The sequence below is a fragment of the Xiphias gladius genome, unplaced genomic scaffold, assembly GCF_016859285.1.
Source record: "Xiphias gladius isolate SHS-SW01 ecotype Sanya breed wild unplaced genomic scaffold, ASM1685928v1 HiC_scaffold_1476, whole genome shotgun sequence".
NCBI lineage: Eukaryota > Metazoa > Chordata > Actinopteri > Istiophoriformes > Xiphiidae > Xiphias > Xiphias gladius.
The window spans coordinates 112,990-135,866 of NW_024401806.1; the positions used below are offsets into that span (position 1 = coordinate 112,990).

The 22,877-nt window shown below is 37.9% G+C and overlaps 1 protein-coding gene across 1 annotated transcript in view; it reads left to right on the forward strand.

The window, feature by feature from the left end:
- Positions 1-22,877, forward strand: part of prkx (protein kinase X-linked) — a 46,767-nt gene that overhangs the window by 1,928 nt on the left and 21,962 nt on the right. The window contains exons 2-3 of the mRNA XM_040123128.1: positions 14,772-14,940; positions 21,609-21,872. Of these exons, the coding sequence (XP_039979062.1) occupies positions 14,772-14,940; positions 21,609-21,872 (433 nt within the window). The remainder of the gene's footprint in view (positions 1-14,771; positions 14,941-21,608; positions 21,873-22,877) is intronic.

The window sequence follows — 22,877 nt, forward strand, 5'->3', positions numbered from 1 at the left end:
GTGAACTTTTACCATAAACAGTGTGTTCCCAAGAGCAAATACAAAACAAGAATAACACTATTTCACTGAAGTAAACCAATTATGGGAAAAAGTGACACAAGGTTAACTCTGCGTACACTATTTTTACAGAGCTGACAACAGTATTTAAGTGGATGTACAAACGAAAAAACAAAAAAAAAATCAACTCAGCATAAATGTTTTCTCTGAGGAACAACCACAAATAAATATGTAAACCTTGTATAAGCTATTGTCATAGAGGACTTAAATCAGCAAATACATAATATTGCAGCTTTTTTTGAAAGTTAAATCAGAGCAGCAAACATAAATGGTTACAAACCCTCTTCAGACAGACAGAAGTAGTTAAATAAAGGTAGTTAAATCCTATTAACCAAGCCCTAACATGAAAAGAATAAATAAATATGAAATTGGGTAGGCATAGTTACAGTATAAATCTAGACAGGGTAAAGTGAAAGTTAGAATCAATGTAAATTTACAGACAAGGACAAGTAACTCCAGTAGAACATTAATCAAACAAATAGGTTTTTCAGATTAAGTTTTAATCGCGTGAACTCTTTTGTGGCTGCTATACTGCCAGTCAAACTTGGATCCTCAAACTGGCGGCTGACTTGCTTTACTCATTACAGAGACCTGTGTAGCTGTTTAACATACAAAATGAAAAGGTTGTCAGTGTGTCTGAACTGTACCACTTGATATGAGGGTTACTTCATTCGTTCCCTATGCAACAAGTACTTTGAGCATTTATTTCATATTCTTGATATCAGAACTCTGATTCTCCCACTAGTTCGGCCTTTGGGACAGCTAGTTGGACATTTGGTCTCATTAGTTTGGCATTATATTTTACTAGCTGAACAAAAACTCTACCCTCCTTTTTAGCACTTTTGACTAGCTACTTCAGTCAGAAGGCTTACTAGTGACATTGGGTGCCACACTAGTAGCACTAGCAGATGAAAGACTTACAGCTGACACACTCCACTCTTGACCACAAGGAACATCAAAAGTTGAGTAGAATATGCCAGGAGGAACTTGGATAAGACCATAGAGTTTTGGGAGACAGTTCTATGGACTGATGAAACCAAACTGGAACTGTTTGGACATATTGACCAGCGGTATGTCTGGCGTGCGAAAGGCCAGGCTTATGACCAGAAGAATACCATCCCCACGGTCAAGCATGGAGGTGGGTCACCGATGATGTGGGGCTGTTTTCTGCAGCAGGAACTGGCAATCTGGATCGTGTATTTGGCATCATGGATTCCCAGGAAATACCAGGCCATTTTAAAGAGGAACGTGCCTTCTGTTGACAAATGAAACCTTGGTGATCATTGGACTTTCCAGCAAGACAATGATCCCAAGCACACCTCTAAGTTAACCAAAGCTTGGTTGAGAAAAAGATCCTGGAATGTCCTGGAGTGGCCTTCTCAGTCATCAGATTTAAATCCGATTGAAAATCTTTGGTGGGATTTAAAGAAGGCATTTGCAGCGTGGAAGCCATCAAACATCACTGTGCTAGAAGTTTTTGCATGTGAAAAATGGGCAAAGATTCCGATTGAGAGGTGTAAGAAGCTTTTCAGCACTTACCGAAAACGTTTGTTAGAAGTTATAAAAGCTAAAGGATGCAAGCTGGGGGTTGAATAATACTGCACATGCATGTGGTAAAAGAGTTACATTTGAACTTCAAAGCTAAGTCAACTTCTGTTGTCAAATATTTTTTGTTGTTTAATGAGGTTTTTTGTCATTTATTGTCATTATCTTTCATCCACATCACTATGATGTCTTTTGAGGTGAGGGGGTTGAATATTTCTGATTGCAACTGTATATCCCAATGAGAACTCGCACATCTATGTCACTTTTCAGAGCCTTTTTAGCTGCCATATCAGATGACTCATTCCCTTCCACCCCCACATGGGCTGGCACCCATAGAAACCCCACTGAACCTCCAGTCTGCTCAATCCTTTATAACGTAATCAACAGCTCTCTGAAGCCGAATCTGAAAATATGACTACTTGCCTCAGGTTCAAATCTTTCACGATGACTTTTCTTCTTCGTCGTCTTCATCTTCTTCTTCGTCTTCTTCTAGCAGTTGGCATCCAGCTTAGTGGTGCATTACTGGTGCAAAACTTGAATATAAGGATATATTTCTGTGGTGACCAAACTCAATTACATTTTCAGTTTTCAGTTCAGTCAGTTGCGAGAAACTATTTCATTCATTGGTCTCCAAAATCAACTGAAGTCTTCTTGAGGAAACCAATGATCAAAAAAGGAATATAAATTAATTGTGATGCATATAATAACTTCATTTTTGTAAATTCAAAGACCTGCTATTTCCTGTTTTTTCAGTGTACTTTGGCTGGTATGACCAATAAACAGGTATCAAATTGCATTCTATGCAGAATTAAAAATGTCTAAAGAAGTCTTAAATTTAACTTGGTGAACCTACAGAAAACCTGCTGGAGTAGTGAGTATCAGATACAGTCAAGAATGGCTGCAACTAATGATAATGTTCATTATAGATTTATCTACAGAGTATTTTCTCCATTGATTATTAAGTATTCATTTGGTCTCCAAAACATCAGAAAATACTTAAGGATTCCCCTTTACAGATTCCCAGAACCCAAGCTTTCATATTGGAATCAGTTTTTTCTCATGAAATACATGGAAAACAAGTAAATATTCACATTTGAGCACCTGAAACCAGTGACTCTTTGGTGTTTTTGCTTAGAAAATTATACTTAATCAATCAATTCATGATTATTTTTGTAATCAATTAATCTGTCGAATATTTTCTCGATTCTTCTATTAATCATTTTCTCCATAAACCATAATAACACAGTCAAAATGCTCCTGACATTTTCCTGATATCCAAGGTGATATTATCCAGTTTTTTGTTTTGAGCTGCTTATGTGAAGACATTAAATGCTGATGTTTTGAAGTCTGATATACTGTGATTGAGTTTGACTTAGACAGAGCTTACATGTATAGAACAACAGTTCTTCACGATAGTGAAAGTTAACAGAGTTTTCCCTACAAAAAAATAGAATATAGAAGTGGATGATGTTGACAGTATCATGTTTCGTGATAATTTTTAATAAAATACCCAAATATGGACGATTGACCAGACATTCAACCAACCAATCAGCCTAATGTCTAGTCCAGAAGTCCACAATCTTAAACTAGGTCATGCTGTAATTAATTAAAACATCCTGTACAGACATATTGTAAATATTTTTACATTTAGTGTTATTGAGATAAATGTGACAGTTCATTGTGATGGAGATTTTACATTATATCGTTTAGCCCCTCTGCAATAACAAAAATTAGAAATGATCTAGTGTCATAACAGGATATCAGAGCTTAATCAATCTGTCACCCAGTTCCACATAACCTACTTAATCTTTTATCTTTTTTTTTCATTTTTGTATATAGTGTTTGTGTAAGTACTGCTGCTAGGTGAGGTTGTACCAATAAAATCTGCATTGTTCTCCAAGAGATTTGGTTTGTAAAAAACTGCACTTTCTGTACTATGATCCAAATAGTGTAAGGAAGAAAGGGAGACATACTCACCGTAAGTATACAAAGTGCCCCTGGGTGGCTGTTGTCTTTTCCATGCAGTGATGCTTTCAACAAAACAAATTTTAGATAACATTGTACATAGTTTATTTAAACCTTTCCATATACAATGTCATTATAGCATGAGGAAGCATTCACTGCCTCATAGACATTATATTTTTGCTATTTTTAGCCATTTAAAATCCCTACACCTTTGTTGGTATGTACTGATCATGTTAATTGCATATGGTAAGGCCATTGAACCAAGAGTGAATCAGAACACATGTAGTATTTTGTCATTTCTCATGTTTTTGCCAGGCAAGGAATGCTTTTTCATGCTGTGGCAGTGGTGTTGGGACAGTACAAACCTTAAAATTAAACATTTGGTGAATCCAAACCACATAATAACCTATCAAGCACAGTTTTGTATACATTATGTTTTGGTGCTGTTTTCATCATTATGCAGTTTGTGCAGTTCTTAAATCAGCAAGTCACTGAGACAAACAGCAACAGCTCGAGCCAGCAGCAGTGAGACAAGTTCATGTTTTCTCAATGCTTGATGGATTAGTTATTAGCCAAATTCACTGAAACACAATGACTATTCAGGAACGGCCTAAAGTCATGTTCCATAAGTCAGAGGTGTGAACCCCGGCCAGTTAGTGAGGCAGAGTTCAAGGTTAGTCCTTGTTCAACCACCAACTCGCCCATCAGGGAGTTACTGTTTGACTTGTCCACATGATAAAAGTTTGAGTCACACCTACAGCATGGGATTGCCCAAGACCTTACTCAGGATGGAATTTTTATGACTCAAGAATCATCCCAATGAAAAAAAAAACACAAATCCAGGAATCCATTTTAGTGTTAATCAAATGATTCTTTATTCAATAAAATCAGGGGGGAAAAAAAATGACACAGTCCACCTACAAGTCACTAGATCTCAAAGTGATGTCTTGAAGCTAAGCTTTTTCATGCCACTGTATATTTAGCAAGATCTTTGGCACTCAGTTTTTTATGTTAAAATTAATTAATTAATTTCAGTTTCTTGCAGCTAATGGAGATATAAATTATTGAAAAATAAAATATTCTTCGTTTGGGTAAAAAAGTTAAATTGAGTACTGTAAAACATTGAACAACAACTATTTGCAAGAATACATGTTGCAAATTATCTTTAGGGTTTCTTGGATGTTCAGTACAAATTTCCACCGAATCAGAGGAAAAATATGCAATTGGTGAGCATGACAAAGAATTGCAGAAATTATGAAATTTAGTTCCAAGTGCCAAACTTACACAATAAAAAAAAAAAAAAGAAACAAAAAAACAATTCTCTGCATGAAAAACACAGAACCCAAGCTACCTAAGGACTCATATATCCAGTCTTTATATCCAGTGCTCTGTTGTTGACATTGACAGTGTAACAATGGTGCAGACATATCATAACAGGACAGATGGTGATGAAAATGATATTAAGCACCACAGAGGGATGACACTGCATCCCTCAAATCTCTTTCATTAATAGTAATACTTGTGTTTTGCAGACAGATTTAAAATACATTCTGATTAATCATCTCATGTTGCGTACTTCATGGAGGACATCTAGCTCAATGGTATGCCTTAAGCTACATGCGGGCAATAAAACCGTAGCATAATGTCTTTCAGGGAGGTGTGCAGCAGGGAACGGCATTCATCCTGTGCTGCTGGGGGAAAGCTCCAAGCTTATGAGCCCCGTATAAAAAAAAAAAAACAAAACAATTTGCCAAGCCATTTTGTCTGATGAGAGGGATTTGCTTCTTAAAACAAATCAGCTAAAGCCCTTTATCCACCCGCTGTTTTTTAATTGTCATTGAAATCAAGTCTCTTGCGCCATTAGATTTATTTGCTGCTGTCACGTCCTGTGGTACCATATGACCTGGAGAATATCACTCAAAGCCAACACCAACTGCAGTCCTGTTAGAGCAAATTAATTTTTCAGCTACTTCACTATCCCAAACCTGAGATTTAGGGATTCGTTGATGTGGCTTGTGTGAATCTGTTACTCATAACAGTCCTGCCAGCACAACAAGAATTTCAAGAGTTGCGTGCAGTGCGGTTGTTTTCCTAAGCCTCAGAAATGGCAGGTGGAAGAGAAGTCAGGGATGACCCAGTTTCAGGAGTTGTAAATATCTAGTTACAGTACATTTCTCTCTGAAATCAACTGGCCTTTTCTTTGGCTCTGTCTCATTGTCAGTTGCCTTTGTCCCTGCTCGGTTTCCGACAACAACCTTGGCTCAGGAAATACCGAAGAACAGGCCCTTTGATTTATAACATCACTGAGAGTGTAAAGAGAATACCTTATCTTGTTTTTCTCCCCCCATCATGTATGTGTTCAAACACTCATACAATGCAGGGCTTGTGCAATGAAAGGGTTGTTCAGCAACCCTTTCACAAGGTGAAATGTTACAGAGAGGCAGTGGAGTTAGATACCTGGTAGCTTCTATTACAAGAAAAGGGTATAAAGCCTTTAGTGTCTCCAGAGGGACCTGTGTGAAGTATGACAAATGTCCTCAAGTGATGTCACTGAATGAATAAGTTTGAAAAGTACAAAAATTTGGGGCTTTGCAGTTATAAAGTAAAAAGTATAAAGTATTTCACATACCTCAGTAGCCCACTTCTCATCTCTGCTGCAGACTGCAGGCTATAGGCTTCAGGCTACATTAGCTCCTACTAAAATAACACACTCAAATCTCTGACTCAGCTGTCAGTGGTCACATTGCATTCTGGGTAATGTAGGCATCAGGTGAAAAGGATAAAGGTTAATAGCAGCTCTGCTGTACTGTAGACACCTACAGTGTGGGTGAATGTACTGTAGTTCAGCGTCAGATTTCACGTCTTGATATAGTTGCCGAAATAGTATGTGAACCCTTTGGAATGACCTGGTTTTTGCATTAATTGGTCATAAAATCTGATCTGATCTTCATCCAAGTCACAATTATAGACAAACGCAATTTGCTTAAACTAATAATACACAGACAATTATAATGTTTTGTATCTTTATTGAACACACCGATTAAACATTCATAGCGCTGATGGAAAAAGTAAGTAAACCCCTGCATTTAATAGCCTCAAACAAGCGCTTCTGGTAGCTAGGGATCAGACCTGCACAATGTTCAGGAGGAATTTTGGACCACTCTACCAAATTCAAGTGTGAAATAAGGTATTTTTGGAGAGCAGCAGCTTCCTTTGTGGTTTCCTGCCATGGACACCTTGACTGGTCTGTGATTTGCATATTGTAGACTTATGAACAGAGATGTTAACCAGCTCCAATGATTCCTTTAATATTTAAGCTGTTACTCTGGGCTTCTTTTTTTTTACCTCATTTAGCATTCTGGTTGAGCCTTTGGCCTTAGCTGGGTGCCCACTTCTAGGAAGAGTAGCCACCTTACCAAATTGTCTCCATTAATAGACAGTTTGTTTAGCTGTTGACCTGTAAACTTTTTGAGATGACTCTGTAACCCTTTCCAGCTTTATGCAAATCAAAAATTCTTGATAGTAATTCTTCTGATCTCTTTTTTGTGAAGCATGGTTCACATCAGCAGATGCTTGATAGCAAACACAAAATGTTTGAGTGTTTCTTTTAAGTAAGAGTAGGTCTAACCTAACCCCTCCAATCTGGTTTTATTGATTGGGTTCCAGGTTTGCTAACTCCTGATTCCAGGTAGCTTTTGTAGATGTTATCAGAAGAGGGGTTCACATACTTTTACCAGCCTACTCTGCAAATGTTTGAATGATGTATTCGATATGGACAATAACAATACAGTTATTTGTGTATTAGTTCAAATAGATTGCATTTGTTCAATATTGTAACTTACATGAAGATCTGACCATATTTTAAGGCAAATGTATACAGAGATGCAGATAAGGCTCACTTACTTTTTCTTGCTACTTTATCACCACAGCAATACTAGATGGATGCATTGTACATGATCAGGCCATATTGTGCTTTAATTATATTTCCCACAGTAACTCTGTTAACGTTGTACAGTGTACAGTGAACAGGTTCATTATCTTTTAGTCCCTGTGATAGAGAGCAGTGATCACAGTGAGCAGGAGGTTTGCACTGAACTCATTTGATCTAAAACAGGTTGATAAGATCAGCAGTACCAGACTCAGAAATTAGTTTCCACCTTCAAAATATTACTCAGTCCTCCACCAGACAAAAACCTCTCAACTGATATCTTTGCCTTCTTCTTTACCGAAAAGGTGCCGACGATCAGTCGCCAATTCATTGAACCAGTCAGAAACAACCAGCCTCCCCCGGTTAAAGGTACATCACTCTCCATGGTCTTCCCTTTCACCAAGGGCAACGCACCAGCAAGCCAAACTTGTAGCAGTCCCTCTCTGCTCTCATGCCCTTCTCTGCCTCCTCTGGTCAATGGCTCTCCATTTCCCTCACTCAGCCTTCTAGCTGAATGCAAGGCACCAAAAAACTTAACTTGTAGAAGTCCTACTACGTGTCCTTCTCTGTCTCCCCAGGTCAATGGCAAATTACTTCTCTCATTCACCTCTCTAACTGAGAGCGAGATATCAAAGCTCCTGACTGTTAACCATCCTACAAAATGTGCACCAGACCCCATTCCCACATCGTCCTCCAAGCCATATCTCACACCACTGTGCCAGCTATCACACATGTGAGAAATGATTCTCACTGGATTCGTGAACCTTTCCATCCACATTCATAGAGGCTTGGGTAACACCTCTGCCCAAAAAAGCCTTCACTTGATCCCACTCAAGTTGAAAGTTATCAACCAGTTTCGTTACTTCCATTCTTATCTAAGGCTATGGAAAGAACAATTTTCAAACAGGTCTCAGAATTCCTCTCACAGAACACCCAAATCAGTCGGGCTTTAAGAGTGGCCACTCCACCGACACAGCTCTGTTGTCTTTGACAGAAGCTCTAAAGGCAGCTAGAGCTGCAGTTCAGTCCTTGATCCTTACCTTGCTTTGTCAGCAGTCTTCGACCACCGCATCCTGCTATCTGTACTCTCCGATTTGGGGGTTTCAGGCAAAGTGCTTTCTTGCTTTGAATCCTATCTCTCTGGACGTTCATTCAATGTGTCATGCCAAGGATGTACATCCTTATCCCATCCCCTCCCCACAAGGGTTCCCCAAGCATCAGCGCTGGGGCCCCTCCTCTTTGCAATATACACCACGTCCTTGGATCCCATTATCTGCTTGCATGGCTTCTCATATCACTGCTATGCAAATGACACCAAACTATACCTATCATTCCTGCCAGATGACCCAGTGGTCTCAGCATGGATCTCAGCCTGTCTCTTAGACATAAACGTTGATGAAGGAACGCCACCTTCAATTAAATCTCTCTAAGATTGAACTGTTTCTCATCCTGGCCAATCAGTCTCTCCATCACAATATCAGCATCAAAATCCTCTCTTCATCTCTCACACCAAACAATGTCGCGAGAAACCTGGATGTCATGTTTGATGACCAGCTATTCTTCTCTGACCATGTTGCATCTGTCTTCCTGTTGTGCTGCTTTGTACTATACAGGATAAGAAAAATAAGGCCTTACCTGACTTTGTACCCCACCCAAGTCCTGGTACAGGCAATGGCTATCTCTGGCCTCGACTACTGCAATGCCTGTCTAGTGTGCCTGTCTTCACGCACAGTTTTATGGAATATCTCTGACATGTACGCTAAGGGCATGTAACCGACTTCACATCTATTCTTAAAAGACAGAGAGAGAGATTTTATTGGAACTAAAGTTTCATGTGTTCTCCTGGAGGCAGACAGTTTACTGCTTACATGCACGGTTAGGGTCAGTAATAACTGCCTGTCACCATTTCATCACAGCCTGACTGATACTGGATTCTTGGGGCTGATGCCAGTATTGAACATTTTAAATTTACATTTCTTTATGTTCAATGGCCATACAAAACTCTGACCCTCTATTTCTTTCCACCTGGCTTTAAAAGATCAGAAAAAGCCTGAGCCAAACTCACTAAACAACACAATCTGTACTTTTCCTGTTACATTCTACAAAGTGATGTGACAGTTTCACTTCTCAAGGTATTGTAGTTGGTGGCATGTGATGCATGTCCAGAAGTGGAAAGTAACTTAGCTACTTGGAAATGTCTTGGAAGTGATTATTTGTTAACAGGTACTCTTAATGGGCCATGTTCAGTCAGTGTTTCATACTTGTTCAGTTGTCTGACAACAGAAAAACCAAAACATGTAAATGAGAACAGCTTTATTGAGAATTTGGCTGTATTAAATGACTGTACATTTGAGCACAGAGAGTAAGAGAGAAGCAAACTGATCAAGGGCAGTCCAGCCATTTACTAAGTTTTGACCTAGTCGTGTTTCATCTACTGTATTTATCTGTCGGCCCGTTACTAGTCTTCATTATTTTTTCAATACAAAACATACGATCATTTTCTAGCATTATGCATTGTTCAGTGAAAAAATCTCCCTCTAGTCTGAAACTGAATCATTTAATTTTATTTTGTTTTTTAAAAGATGAGCAAAAATCTGTCAGTGCAATAGTAATATTCAGCCTTCTTTAAAGGTCAATCAACTTGTTTAAGGAATTTTCTAAAGCCAGGTTCAACTTTCTCATAATTTTACTGATGTAACCTAACCTGTGTTATTCTTTCTTGTTTCAGAATACAGACACTCATTTTTAGAGCACTTTTTAAAAAAAGGGGGTTCAATTAAAAATAGGTTGAAAAAAATCTTACTGCAAAATATGGTTTTTAGGTTCATAAGGCTGACGTTTTTGAAGATTAATCTGTACAATAATTAAACAGTTAACATCAGCTCCACCTCAACCAACTACAACACAAAATCTACTCACTCATGAATGCACAAGTTATAATATTTACTTTATATTAGCGATATCAACAATGTGGGAATGACGGCAGAGAGTTCACAACCAAACTCAGCCGCAGAGAGAGTGATGTGCATTCCCAGCAATCTAAAAGGCTCATTTGGAATTACTTTGGATTTTGGTCAGCAGACGGCAAAATTGTGGAATTAGAGATAAAGTTGTATGCAAGCTATGTAAGCTACAGTTAGGCTACAGTTAGGCTACAGTTAGGCTACAGTTAGGCTACAGTTAGGCTACAATTCCAGGCCATTGCATTCCATGTACCTAAGTGGTTATGTCTCTCGTTGTATTGGTTTGCCCTGTTATGAACATATTGCAGAAAAATAGATATTTGATATGTGTATATGTGTTTTGTTTGTTTTTTTTTTTAGAAGGAATAATCATATGTCCAATTTTGACAGTGCTACCTTATCTACTATATAACACAATGAAAGAGGCTGTTAGACATAATGAATACGTTTCATATTTTAAGTACATTTACTATTGTACTTGAATTTATGTAATATTTTGAATGTAGGACTGCTAATCGTGATGGAATTCAGACCAATTTTTATGGTGATATTAAATTACACAACATTATTAAATTACATTACATACAAATGAGGAGATTTACTCATGGATGTGTGCCAGGTAGAAATCAAAGCTGTACAGTGAGTTCACATCTGTGAGGAGAAGCCACCTACAGGGTAGACATACCATGACTCAGTCTGAAGTTTGCTCTGTGCTCAACTTCATCACAGGAACTGGATACAATTAGTCTGTCCCACTGCACAAAATCAGGTTGTTGTTCTTTGTCTCACCTCCTACAAACCACAAGCTCTGCCGTCTTAACATAATAAAATAACTGCACAGGACCCTTCATATATCAGCATTTTGCATGTGTTTCTGTGTGTATTTACCTCTGCTGTTGCTTCAAATGAAAAGAGGCTGTTAGATTTCTCTCCAAATCATCCTAATGTTGATTTTTTTTTTCTTGGAAATTCCTCTTATTTTCTTTTGTTTGGTGAATTAATTTATACTCTCAACTTCCATCAGTTCAGTGTGGAAAAATTAATCTCTATAGAGGGATAGGGACTTCTCCACACTAAGACCATAACCTGTAATTTGGGATCACAATTAGACTGTGCTTTGTTTTAGGGTGTCATAAGCAAAAAATAAAGAGTCAGAAACCACTACTCTACACTATAAATGTCTGTTTGGCCCAGCTACATTCTTTTACATTTGGCAGCCTTGTCCATTTTACCTTCAAATTTTTCACTTTGAGACATATAAACATGTTTTTCAAGAAAAGAAACCCATTTTTGTCTTTTTCATTTAACAAAATACACCATGTTCCTTGAATAAGAAATGTGAAAATAATCTAAAATTTTGGTCAAAACCAAAAACAAAGAGTAACGAGAGAGGAAGGTCTTTAAAAGTGTGTCCTGCCAGCTTTTGGTGTCATAGCTTTCAATAGTCCATTCAATGGGCACATTTTGGTTAGTACCAAAGTTCAGTTCATGCAGTAGCGGCACTGTAAGTAACAATTATGTTAAGTATTGATTAGTCTGCTTAATATTTTTAATTAATTGATTAAGACACTAATTTACTTGTTTGTTTACTTATTAACATGTCAAAAAAATAGTGACAAAATGCTGATCACAATTTCTCAACCCTAAGGTGACATCGGTGAATTTTCAGAGCGAACTGCCAACAGTACCTTAGTTTCAACCTTTAAGATGTAATTACTTACTGTTTTAATCTTTCTGTTTATTTGTTTATCATTATTATATCATTATAATAATGATATTGGACTGTTTGGACTGTTGTTTAGAGATTTGAAGAATTCATGTTGGAAATTGTGATGGGCATTTTTCACATTTTTCCATCATTTCTTGGATAAATTGATTACTAGATGCATTGAAAATCTAATCAGCAGAAAAACATAATAAAAATAATACATATTTCTATATCTTTTATGTATCAATTATAGTATCAGTTTTTCTGATGAATTAATTTTAAAACATTTGATAAAGTCCTTTGCATTGAATATTGGCTGATACTGATGACCTTGATTAATCCAAGCATCTTTACTTTTGTGCTTGTCAGCACTGAATATTTTTAGTGTGCATGCATTAATGATTCAGTGGCATGGAAAAATGTGGGCACGCCTGGTCAAACTTTCTGTTACTGTGAATAGTTAAGTGTGTAGAAGATAAACCTATCTCCAAAAGGCTTGAAGTTAAAGATGAAAAATTCTTTTCAACATTTTAAGCAAGGCTTGTGTATTATTTTTGTTTTATACAAGTTTGGAATGAAAAAAGGAAAGGAGTACCATACAAAAGTTTGGGCACTCCAAGAGATTTGAGCTCTCTTAAATTTCTTGCATTTGAACTCTCTCTGATACCTTGATAACTCTTACCAAGGTATCAGGCCTTAATTAGCTTGTTAGGACTATAGCTTGTTCACAATCATCGTTAGGAAAGGCCATGTGATGCAAATTTCAAAGCTTTATAAATACTCTGACTCCCCAAACCTTGTCCCAAAAATCAGCAGCCATGGGCTCCTCTAAACAGCTGCCTAGTACTCTGAAAATTAAAATAGCAGGAGAAGACTATAAAAAGATAGCAAAGCATTTTCAGGTAGCCGTTTCCTCAGTTCATAATGTAAATAAGAAATGGCAGTTAATAGGAACTGTGGAGGTCAAGTTAAGGTCTGGAAGACAAGGAAAAACTTCAGAGAGAACTGCTCGTAGGAATGCTAGAAAGGCAAACGAAAACCCCCGTTGCAAAGGGCCTTCAGATTTAGCAGACTCTGCAGTGGCGGGGCACTGTTCTAGTTTGCAGCGACACCTGCACAAATATGAGTTTTATGGCAGAGTTGTCAAAAGAAAACCTTTCCTGTGTATTCATCATGAAATCCAGCATCAGACATTTGCAAAGGAACATCTAAGCAAGTCCCGTGAACTGATTAAGTTAAAATAGAACTTTTTGGCCACAATGAGCAAAGGTACAGTTAGGTACATAAATATTTGGACAGTGACACAGTTTATGTAATGTTGCCTCTGTACACCATTACAATGGATTTGAAACATAGCCATCAAGATGTAATTGAAGTGTAGACTTCCGGCTTTAATTCAAGGTGTTCAACAAAAATATCGCATTAACCATTTAGGAATTACAGCCATTTTTATACATAGTCTCTCATTTTCAGAGGCTCAAAAAGGATTCGAAAAACCAATATAATTCTAAATATAAGGTTTCATTTTAAATCTTGGATGAAAATTTGTTGCAGTCAATGACTGCTTGAAGTCTGGAACCCATTGACATAACCAAATGCTGAGTTTCCTCCCAGGAGATGCTTTGCCAGGCCTTTACTGCAGCCACCCTCAGTTGATACTTGGTTGTGGGTCTTTCTGCCTTCAGTTTTGTCTTCACTAAGTAAAAAGCCTGGGTTGAGGTCAGGTGAGTGACTTGGCCATTGAAGAATGTTCCATTTCTTTGCCTCTTTGAGAAGCTCTTGAGTTGCTTTTGCAGTATGTTTTGGGTCATTATCCATCTGTACTGTGAGGCACTGTCCAATCAGTTTTGCAGCATTTACCTGAATCTGAGCAGATAGTATAGCCCTATAAACTTCAGAATTCATCAGCTACTTCTATCAGCAGTCACATTATCAAACAAAAAACAGTGACCCAGTACCATTGGCAGCCATACATGCCCATGCCTTAACACTAAGCTGTTCCTCTCCTTCTCCAAAATTTTTTCTTCCCATCATTCTGGTACAAAATGGACTACCTCAAGAGGCGCAATCTGAAGGTTTTGCCATGGCCCTCACAGTCCCTCGACCTAAACATCATAGAAAATCTGTGGACAGACCTCAGCAAGCAAGATGGCCCAAGAATCTCACTAGAAGCCTTTTGCACGAACTGAACAAGAACTGAAATACTTGCCAAAGTGGGTGTTACTAAGCACTCACCCAAACTTTTGTTTGGGCCCTTTTCCTAATTTGTTATTTTGAAACTCTAAAAAAAGGAAATAAAAAAGTTATCTTGCTTAAAGATATTAAAGAAATTTGTCATCTTTAACTTGATGCGTTTTGTAAATCAGTTCAACTTTTATTCGCTTAAGACAGTAACAGAAATTTTGACCAGGGGTACCCAAACTTTTTCATGCCATTGTAAATGAGAAGTTTGAACAGCAGTGTAGTACATCACAGCAACCAAGTATAATTAATACATGCAAAATGTTACATTATGCATGTTATTTGTCATGGTCTAGTTGCTCAGTGTATTACGGATTCCTGTCACAGTAGTTACAGGAATCTCCTCCCTCCTCCCCTTTCTCAGGCACAGGGACTTTTGGCCGAGTCTTCCTAGTCAAGGACAAGAAGAGCCAGGCCTTCTATGCCCTGAAGCAGATGAAGATCCCCGACGTGATCCGACTGAAGCAGGAGCAGCATGTCCACAATGAGAAGGAGGTGCTGACAGAGGTCAACCACCCCTTTCTCATCCGACTGTGAGTACACTTGCCAGTCTTACCCACAAATACACAAGTGGCAGGGGCACAGTCCACTGGGTGAACATTTCTAATGAAGAAGGTCAATTTTCTATACTTCAGAGTAATTCTAATGGTTTTATCTTCAGGGCTAGATATCAGTACTCTGTTGGCGCACCACTATAAAATGTATATACAAGAAACACTGCATTGTGATATATTATATCAATAATATATTAATCAAATCAACACAATATCGGTATAGCAGTATACAAAAATATTGCATCAATAATTTAGGAATGACAGCCACTTTTATACATAGTTCCTTGGGTGGCTGTGAATCAGGAGGAGGAGCGCATTGTGGTAACCGGAAGGTCGGTGGTTCGATCCCAGGCTCCTCCAGTCCGCATGTCGAAGTGTCCTTGGGCAAGACACTGAACCCTGAATTGCCCCTGGTGTATCATCATTTGTGTGTGTGTGTGTGTGTGTGTGTGTGTGTGTGTGTGTGTGTGTGTGTGTGTGTGTGTGTGTGTAAAAAGCACTGTGTGATTACGAAAAAACACTGTTTGAATGTGTGTGTGAATGGGTGAATTTGGCAGTAGTGTAAAGTGCTTTGAGTGGTCGATAAGAATAGGAAAGCACTATATAAGTGCAGTCCATTTACCATTCCATCATTTTAAGTGGCTCAAAAGTACTCCAGGTCTGGAGTTTAAGTTTTGAATTTGCATTTTGTAGTTGTTCATGGGAACTGTCAATATGTGGCCAAAATAGGTTTTGATGCAAATGAAGGTGGCCAGAGTTTTTGGTTGGTGTTTGTGTTTATTTCAGTCACTTAAAAAACAAAAAAAAACAACAAAAAAACTGCTTTGACCAGCGGTTTTCATCAGAAAACATTGTGTGAACACAGCCTAACATAGCTACCAAGCCCCGTTAGATACTAACTGTAGTTCAGTCGAGCTATCTTTATGTAATGTCAACTAACTAGCTTGCAGGTTCACGTAACTTAATTTAGTACATTAATGTAAGTTAACTAGGTTATCAGTTTCTTTAATTGTAAAATAGGTTACATTAATTATATCTTAACTCACTTATCTGAGTCGATGGTTGTAACTACCATCCCAAGATGACGGTAAAGAGAAATATCCAGTCAACTGTTTGACTAGCTTGGCTATGTGCCTCTGTTACACACCAATCACACAAACGTTCTTCCAAAAATAGATTGTGGAAAGGTAGGTCATGCTTGCTGCCAGCTTACTTTTTCATTTTAGAGCATGACATCAAGCCACCTCTCTTTTGTTTTTGGTTAGCTAATAGAACTCTTACGATTGTTTTTACATTCATTCTTATATATTGTCTAAATGCTTTTTTACTTTCATTCGGCTTAAGGTGCTCCACAACAAGCTTTAGGCGTAGCCCCTTACCCTTTCTATGGTAGTTAAAATCTTGTTTATCACATCAGGTGAACAGACTAGCAGGCTTTCTGTTGATGGACCAGGTTGATGATGAGAGGGGTAGAAGTGGCCTAATTGGAGGTGATTTGGAGATGATGATCCAACCACTTAAGGGGGCTCCTACAGCAGAGTGGACCACTCTTTTTGGTGGCGCTGCACAGCTGCACAGGAGGAGTCTGGAACACAAGGATTAAAATCCAACACAATACATAGATGCCAACAGCAAAGGCCCTAACAAGTTTTCTCAAATGAGATACAATATGTTAATTAGTCAGTTTTAGAGGTGTAATTTTAATCTTTGGACAGAGCCAGGCTAGCCAGGCTAGCACCCCACCTTCTAGTCTTTATGCTAAGTTAGGCTAACCATGTCCCGACTCCAGCTCTGTGCACACAATATCTAACACGCAAACTCTCATCACACTCTTTGAAGGAAGTGACTAAGAACATGACCTAAAACAGTGAAATATTCCCTTAAAAGGCCTGTGTTTTTTAATCTAAATAAATATTGTCCTTTTTGTCCACTGTCTCAGTTGATGTTATACATAGTAAAATAAATTCCAGACCTGTTTTGGTTCCATAATAAAGTAAGCTTCCTTGCTGATTCAAGTCCACTATAAAGAAGAGTTAAAGAGCAGACTGTGAGAGTGAAATCAGCATGATTCTCTCCACATCTCTTCCAACAGCAGGATGGAACAGAAGAGACACACTGAAATTTATTTGGTATAATAAAATACTGAATCTGTATCTCCCAAGCGTATTCTTTACTTATGTAGGAAACAGTTTTATGTGTCCCTGAACAAATTTCCTCCTGTTTCCTTATATGAATAACAATTTCCAAAAGTCTCTCCCATTTATGCTTTGCTATAATTTGAATGTCAAAATCTGATATATATTCAATAAAGCAAAATAAAGCAGTGTCTGAGAATATAGCTCACATTTCTAAATCCTCTCTACTTCTAAAAACATAGTAGTTGTTAAATAAATAGTCTTGTGCTCCCTGATCAAATTATAGTAGTTAGTTTCGAAGCAGTACTATGAAACAAAATAGAATTACAATATATACAAAGGAAAAAAAACATGTTTTAAACCAATGTTGTAGTGATCTGTTCAATTGACCTCAGCCTTGTATTAAAGAACAAAGTATAATATGATGTTGATGATGAGGTTATACTTATTAGGTAAGGCCTCCTGCAAATGTAAGACCTCATCACTGTGAGAAAGTCACACACAGTGTAATGAGAGGCTTTTTGGGTTAGGGTCCACTGGATTCTGAGATATTACATGAAATTAAACAATGAGATTAAAGGAAGCAAATACAAGGGCTCTGTGTTGTGTTATAGCTTTTGAAAAAAAAAATGAATTAGTGCAGTTTGAAATTTTGTTTTACCCTTACTAGGGCTGTCACTTTTTCCAAAAATGAAGTTCAAACAAAGTTTGAGTGAATTGAATGTTCAAATTTTTTTTTAAAAGTGACAGCCCTAACCCTTACGTTGCTGTTCTTACATTAATCTAACGAACAGATGATGGCAGCCTTATATGAGCTGCAAAGAAAATCCAAATCCTGAATTTGTAAATAGGTGTTAGTGTTGGTGGTGGCCTTTCAGTCATTTTCTAAACACTTTAGGAAGCTACCCAGATGTTTGTTTACCGTACTTTTATCCTTTTTCTTTCCCGGTTCACATTTTCACTTCGGAAAGCTTCCAAATATGGAAATCAGCTGTGCCTGAGGTATTACCAATGATGTGTGATTTATTGACAGTTCTTTGAATCAGCGTGTTAGAGTTTACAGAATGGTGAATTGCCATATCTAGCTTGTGTAGTGTTGAACAATGAAAGGACTATTAGAGTAGAAGCGTTCCAAGAATCTCACAACAATGTTAAACAGCTTGTTGGCTTTGTTAAAATAATGCTGAATTAATCTATCTCCTTAAGTACAAACACAATCACAAATACACACACATACCAAGTGAAATCAATTTAGTGAAAATGTACAGAGCCTGAATTTGTGTATTTGTATGTTTAGCATATCCTATAAACAGATAGAAGAAATTTAAATAGCAAACTACATAGCAATATGCACTAATCAGGATTAAATACCAGCAATTGAGATCCTGCTATTTTTCCAAAATTCTCTCCAAAATTAAATCCCTCACCCCAAAAAACAAAAATACCTGTGGCAACACCAGATTTCTGCGTGTGCCCATGTGTTCGCTTACCAAAGACTTTCATATGTACAGGAAGTTACAATTGTCTTCTCCTTATTAACATTGTTAAAATGAATTAATTACTCCAATGTACTGGTTCAACTTTTCACCTGCAGAGTTTCCTCTAGTTACTTTTCTTGCTAAGATGCACCTTTACTGTTCAGCTGGTGAAATAGTTTGTGGTAAAATAGCAAAGTCTGTAACACCATCTATGCAGGTGGTTCAACAAATGCCTTAATCAGGTCACATAGCAAACATAAGACAGATATTGCTGTGTAACCAACATGTCCACATCACTGCATCTACTTGTGTTACTTTTACACTGCCTTCTAGCTCAGTCATGTCACCCAGTGATAGGGCCTTTAAAGCTAAGAATGCTGGAAAAAAAAAACAAAATAAAATTCAATGTGTTGTTATCCAGTAAATGCCACTTCTGGCCACAGTAGCCTGTTCAGCAAAAGTCTTGCTTAAATCTCAGATTTTACCTGTATTATCAGTCAGACTGTAACCTTGTGACCGCGGAGACAAGCTCTGCCATCACCCTGGGACCTAGAAATAAGAAAAATATCAGCTGTCAGACATTTAGTGGCTCCCAAAATGTTTTCAAATTATAAGACACACATGAACAGTTTTTTATGCCACTGATCTTCATCTGGTATCCCAGGGCTGGGTGTTCCAACTAATGTAATTTACTTTGTTGAGGGATGTTGACTCATTTATGCTGCAGAGGTGGTACAAGTTATAAAGATAAAATTCTCAAAAATGATGAACACAAACACAAATAAATTGAATTGATTGGAATTGTCTAGAAAGCCCATTTCTAAAGTTAGCCATCTAGCCAAACTGAGTAAACACGCAAAAATGGCCTTAGTCAAGGAGCTTACCAAGAACCCAGCGGTCACTGTTAACAGAGCTTCAGAAGTCCTCTGCAAAGATGGCAGAACCTAGAGGAAGGGCGACCATCTCAGCAGCATTCCATCAATCAGGCCTTTATGATGGAGTGGCTAGACAGAAGCCACTTTGAGTAAAAGGCACATGACAGCCCTCTTGGAGCTTTTAAAGGACTCTGAGAGCATGAGGAAAAAGATTCTCTGGTATGATGAGACAAAAACTGAACCCTTTGCAAATAACTCCAAGCACTACGTAGAAGTAGCTTGTAGAGACTTTCCAAAGAGGCTTGAAACTGTAATTGCAAACCAAAGGGCTTCTACAATGTACTGAATTAAAGCTCTGAACACGAGAACATGAGACATTTCAGTTTTAGATTTTTAATAAATTTGCATAAATTAAAAAAAACATTTTCACTTTGTCATTGTGGATTATTGAGTGTAGCTTGATGCTCAAAAAAAGTGAAAGAGTCTGAGTACTTTCTGAAACCACTGTATTTATCAAGATCCAAGTGAACAAAGCCTCATAAAAAAGACAGACTAAGCTATGATGGTTTTGAACAGTTATCTGATGTTTGTTCTGGCATACATAAAATGTCTGTACTGTATACTGTATATTAGGAAATAAAACTGATTGCAGGTTGAGGTAACAAGCACTATAGGAAAAAGACAAAGAAAAAGGAAGACGCAAAATAGCAGTGTGGAAAGAATTGGTTATTGTCTTTGTGGCCAGCAGCCAGCACTTACTGAAAACACTGGAGCCTCCTCCATCTTCATCAGTGACAGTGCTCTCTTGTTTTTATTCCTCTGACGTGCTCTTCCAGCTGAAATAGTTGTTACACACTACTCCAAACCACACTGGGGGATAAAAGAGTCTGAGACTGATACAGCCTCTCATTTTATCTGATTTCCTCAACTTGTCAGACAATACTTTAACACTTATACCCTCCAATGGAAACATAGGAATACTGTGGACTGAAAAAGAACTCAGTGTTCAGCATGTATTAAAAAGACTTTAAAGTGCCAATCTCGAAGATTTTCATTTGAATAAATATCTGTTAAGTCACTATCTATCGCCATACGAGGTTAAAGGATTGTGATTGAGCCTTTGATCCACTGATGAAAGTACTGTGGTATTTATATATTTGCAGTATTGTAAACTAGGTGTCTGTGGCAACATTCCTGGTAAAAAATTTCTATGAAGTTACTGCTAATGCAAACTGAACATTTCCTACTACTGCAGCTTCACATTAAAATCATTTAACATGAATTGACTTTTATTATGAAGTAGTCACAGGAAAGGAAGGACAGCATATCAGTTTGAAATATTGCAGGGAGTATTGGAACAAGGAGGAACAGCCACAGTGAGTTGTTAGATGAAGAGCTGCAGGCGACAGGATGCACACCTCCAACTTTGCAGCGAGGTAACTGACTCCTTTCTCTTTGCCTTTGTTGTTCACAGATTCATGCGGTGTGTAGCATAAAATTAGATCATGGTTGCTCACAGAATGATGGAAAAAGGCCAATTATTGCCTGACTTCTTTATTTAAACACAGTAATTTTTTTTTTGCTGTCCCCAGAATTCTTCTGACCTTTAGTCTTAAACCGCATTTTTACTGTTACCACCAGTAGGTACAGGTTAAAAAAGATATAAATATTTTTTTTCTAACCATTTTAGCACTTGCATGTTATTAAAGGAGAGAGTGGAGGCTACATGTGTACTATATAGTCAAAGCAGAAACCCAATGTAATGTTAGTTGAAGGGGGGTGAAGTAGTTTTCCGATGCACCCTCTCCTTTTTTCTCTCTTTCTGTCAATCTATCTCATGCTCTGAATGAGGGTAAACAACAATCCTGGGGCTGCTTTCTGGTCCCAGCTCTTCACTTTTCAGACTGCTCATTAACAATGGATGATGATTATTATCGATGGCCATTATGAAAGGCAAACTCAATGTAGAAAGATAGGGCTGGCGGTAGCAGTGCCGTAGCAGCAATGCTGGCGGTATGGACACGCGAATGCCACATGCCACATGCCACAGCAGTTACCAAGGTAGCTGTCAAGCACAGGTGACGTAGGCGGTGTAGCCCAGGCATAATTGAACCAACTGCATGTTATTCCAACTTTGTATCTTGACTGTTGTTTCTCAGGTTCTGGACTCACCATGATGAGCGCTTCCTCTACATGTTGATGGACTACGTGCCGGGCGGCGAACTGTTCAGCTACCTACGCAGCCGCGGGCGCTTTAGCAATACCACGGGCCTCTTCTATTCTTCTGAGATCGTATGCGCCATCGAATACCTTCACTCCAAAGAAATTGTCTACCGTGACCTGAAGCCTGAGAACATCCTGCTGGACAGTGAAGGACACATCCGCCTAACCGACTTCGGCTTCGCTAAGAAGCTCTCTGACAGGTGATTGAAATTATATCGGTATCCATTTTGACAACCGCTATTACAATGTACTTTATAAAGTAGTTAAAATAACATAAAACAGATCAAATTGATAGAAAAATTGATTATACGCATACATATATAAAACGGGTGTAAAAATCAGTAAATGAATCATCAACAAGTGTTGAATTTAAGACATGAGATTTTTAATCTCGGCTCAAGCATGTAATTCCAGAGTCTTAGAGGCCTGATTGAAAATAATTTGTCAGCTTTAGTTTTAAGTCTTCAATTGTCTGTATCCTGTATTTGTTTTTGTTTATAATCTAAAGTTTTTGTGAGCCAGTAACAGTAACTTTTTTACAGTGTGACTTGTTAGCGGCTAATAGTAGCCATTTCTTTAGTATCTATTTGAGGAGTGTGCTCTTAGGTTGTGATCCCACTGGAGCTGAAATAATCAGTCAATGAATCAATAAATTGACAGAAAAAAAAATGATTTGCCATCTTGGACACTGAGAGCATGTGATTAGCATTTTTCACTATTTTCTGACATTTTATGGACTAATCAACTAATCAGTTAATCAAAAAATATAATCAACAGATTTACTGATTATGAAATGATGTTTAGTTGCAGTCCTAGATCTGAATCATACAGGGTTTAAGCTTTAAAAATAGTTATCCAAGTCTAATGCTGCTGAGGTTATCTTGTCTTTTTGATTCAGTAGTACTCTGAGCTGCTGTCTTCTGTACAGATGGGATTATCAGAGCAATTGGGTCATAGATAAAAACACGGATGACATTTATTACATGCTTTACAGATAAATGCTGAGATTGAGAATTAGAAATATACTTATAAAGTATCAAAGTTCTGTTAACCCCTGTGTCCACTCCATTTACCATCTACATTTTCACTTCCTTACCCACATCTGAGAAGTGCCGTCACTTCTGCTTGAGCTTATAACATGGCAGGCCTTATCTGCTTTTTGTCATTCAGACAGACATGTCCATTGCATAAACATTTGATGTGGC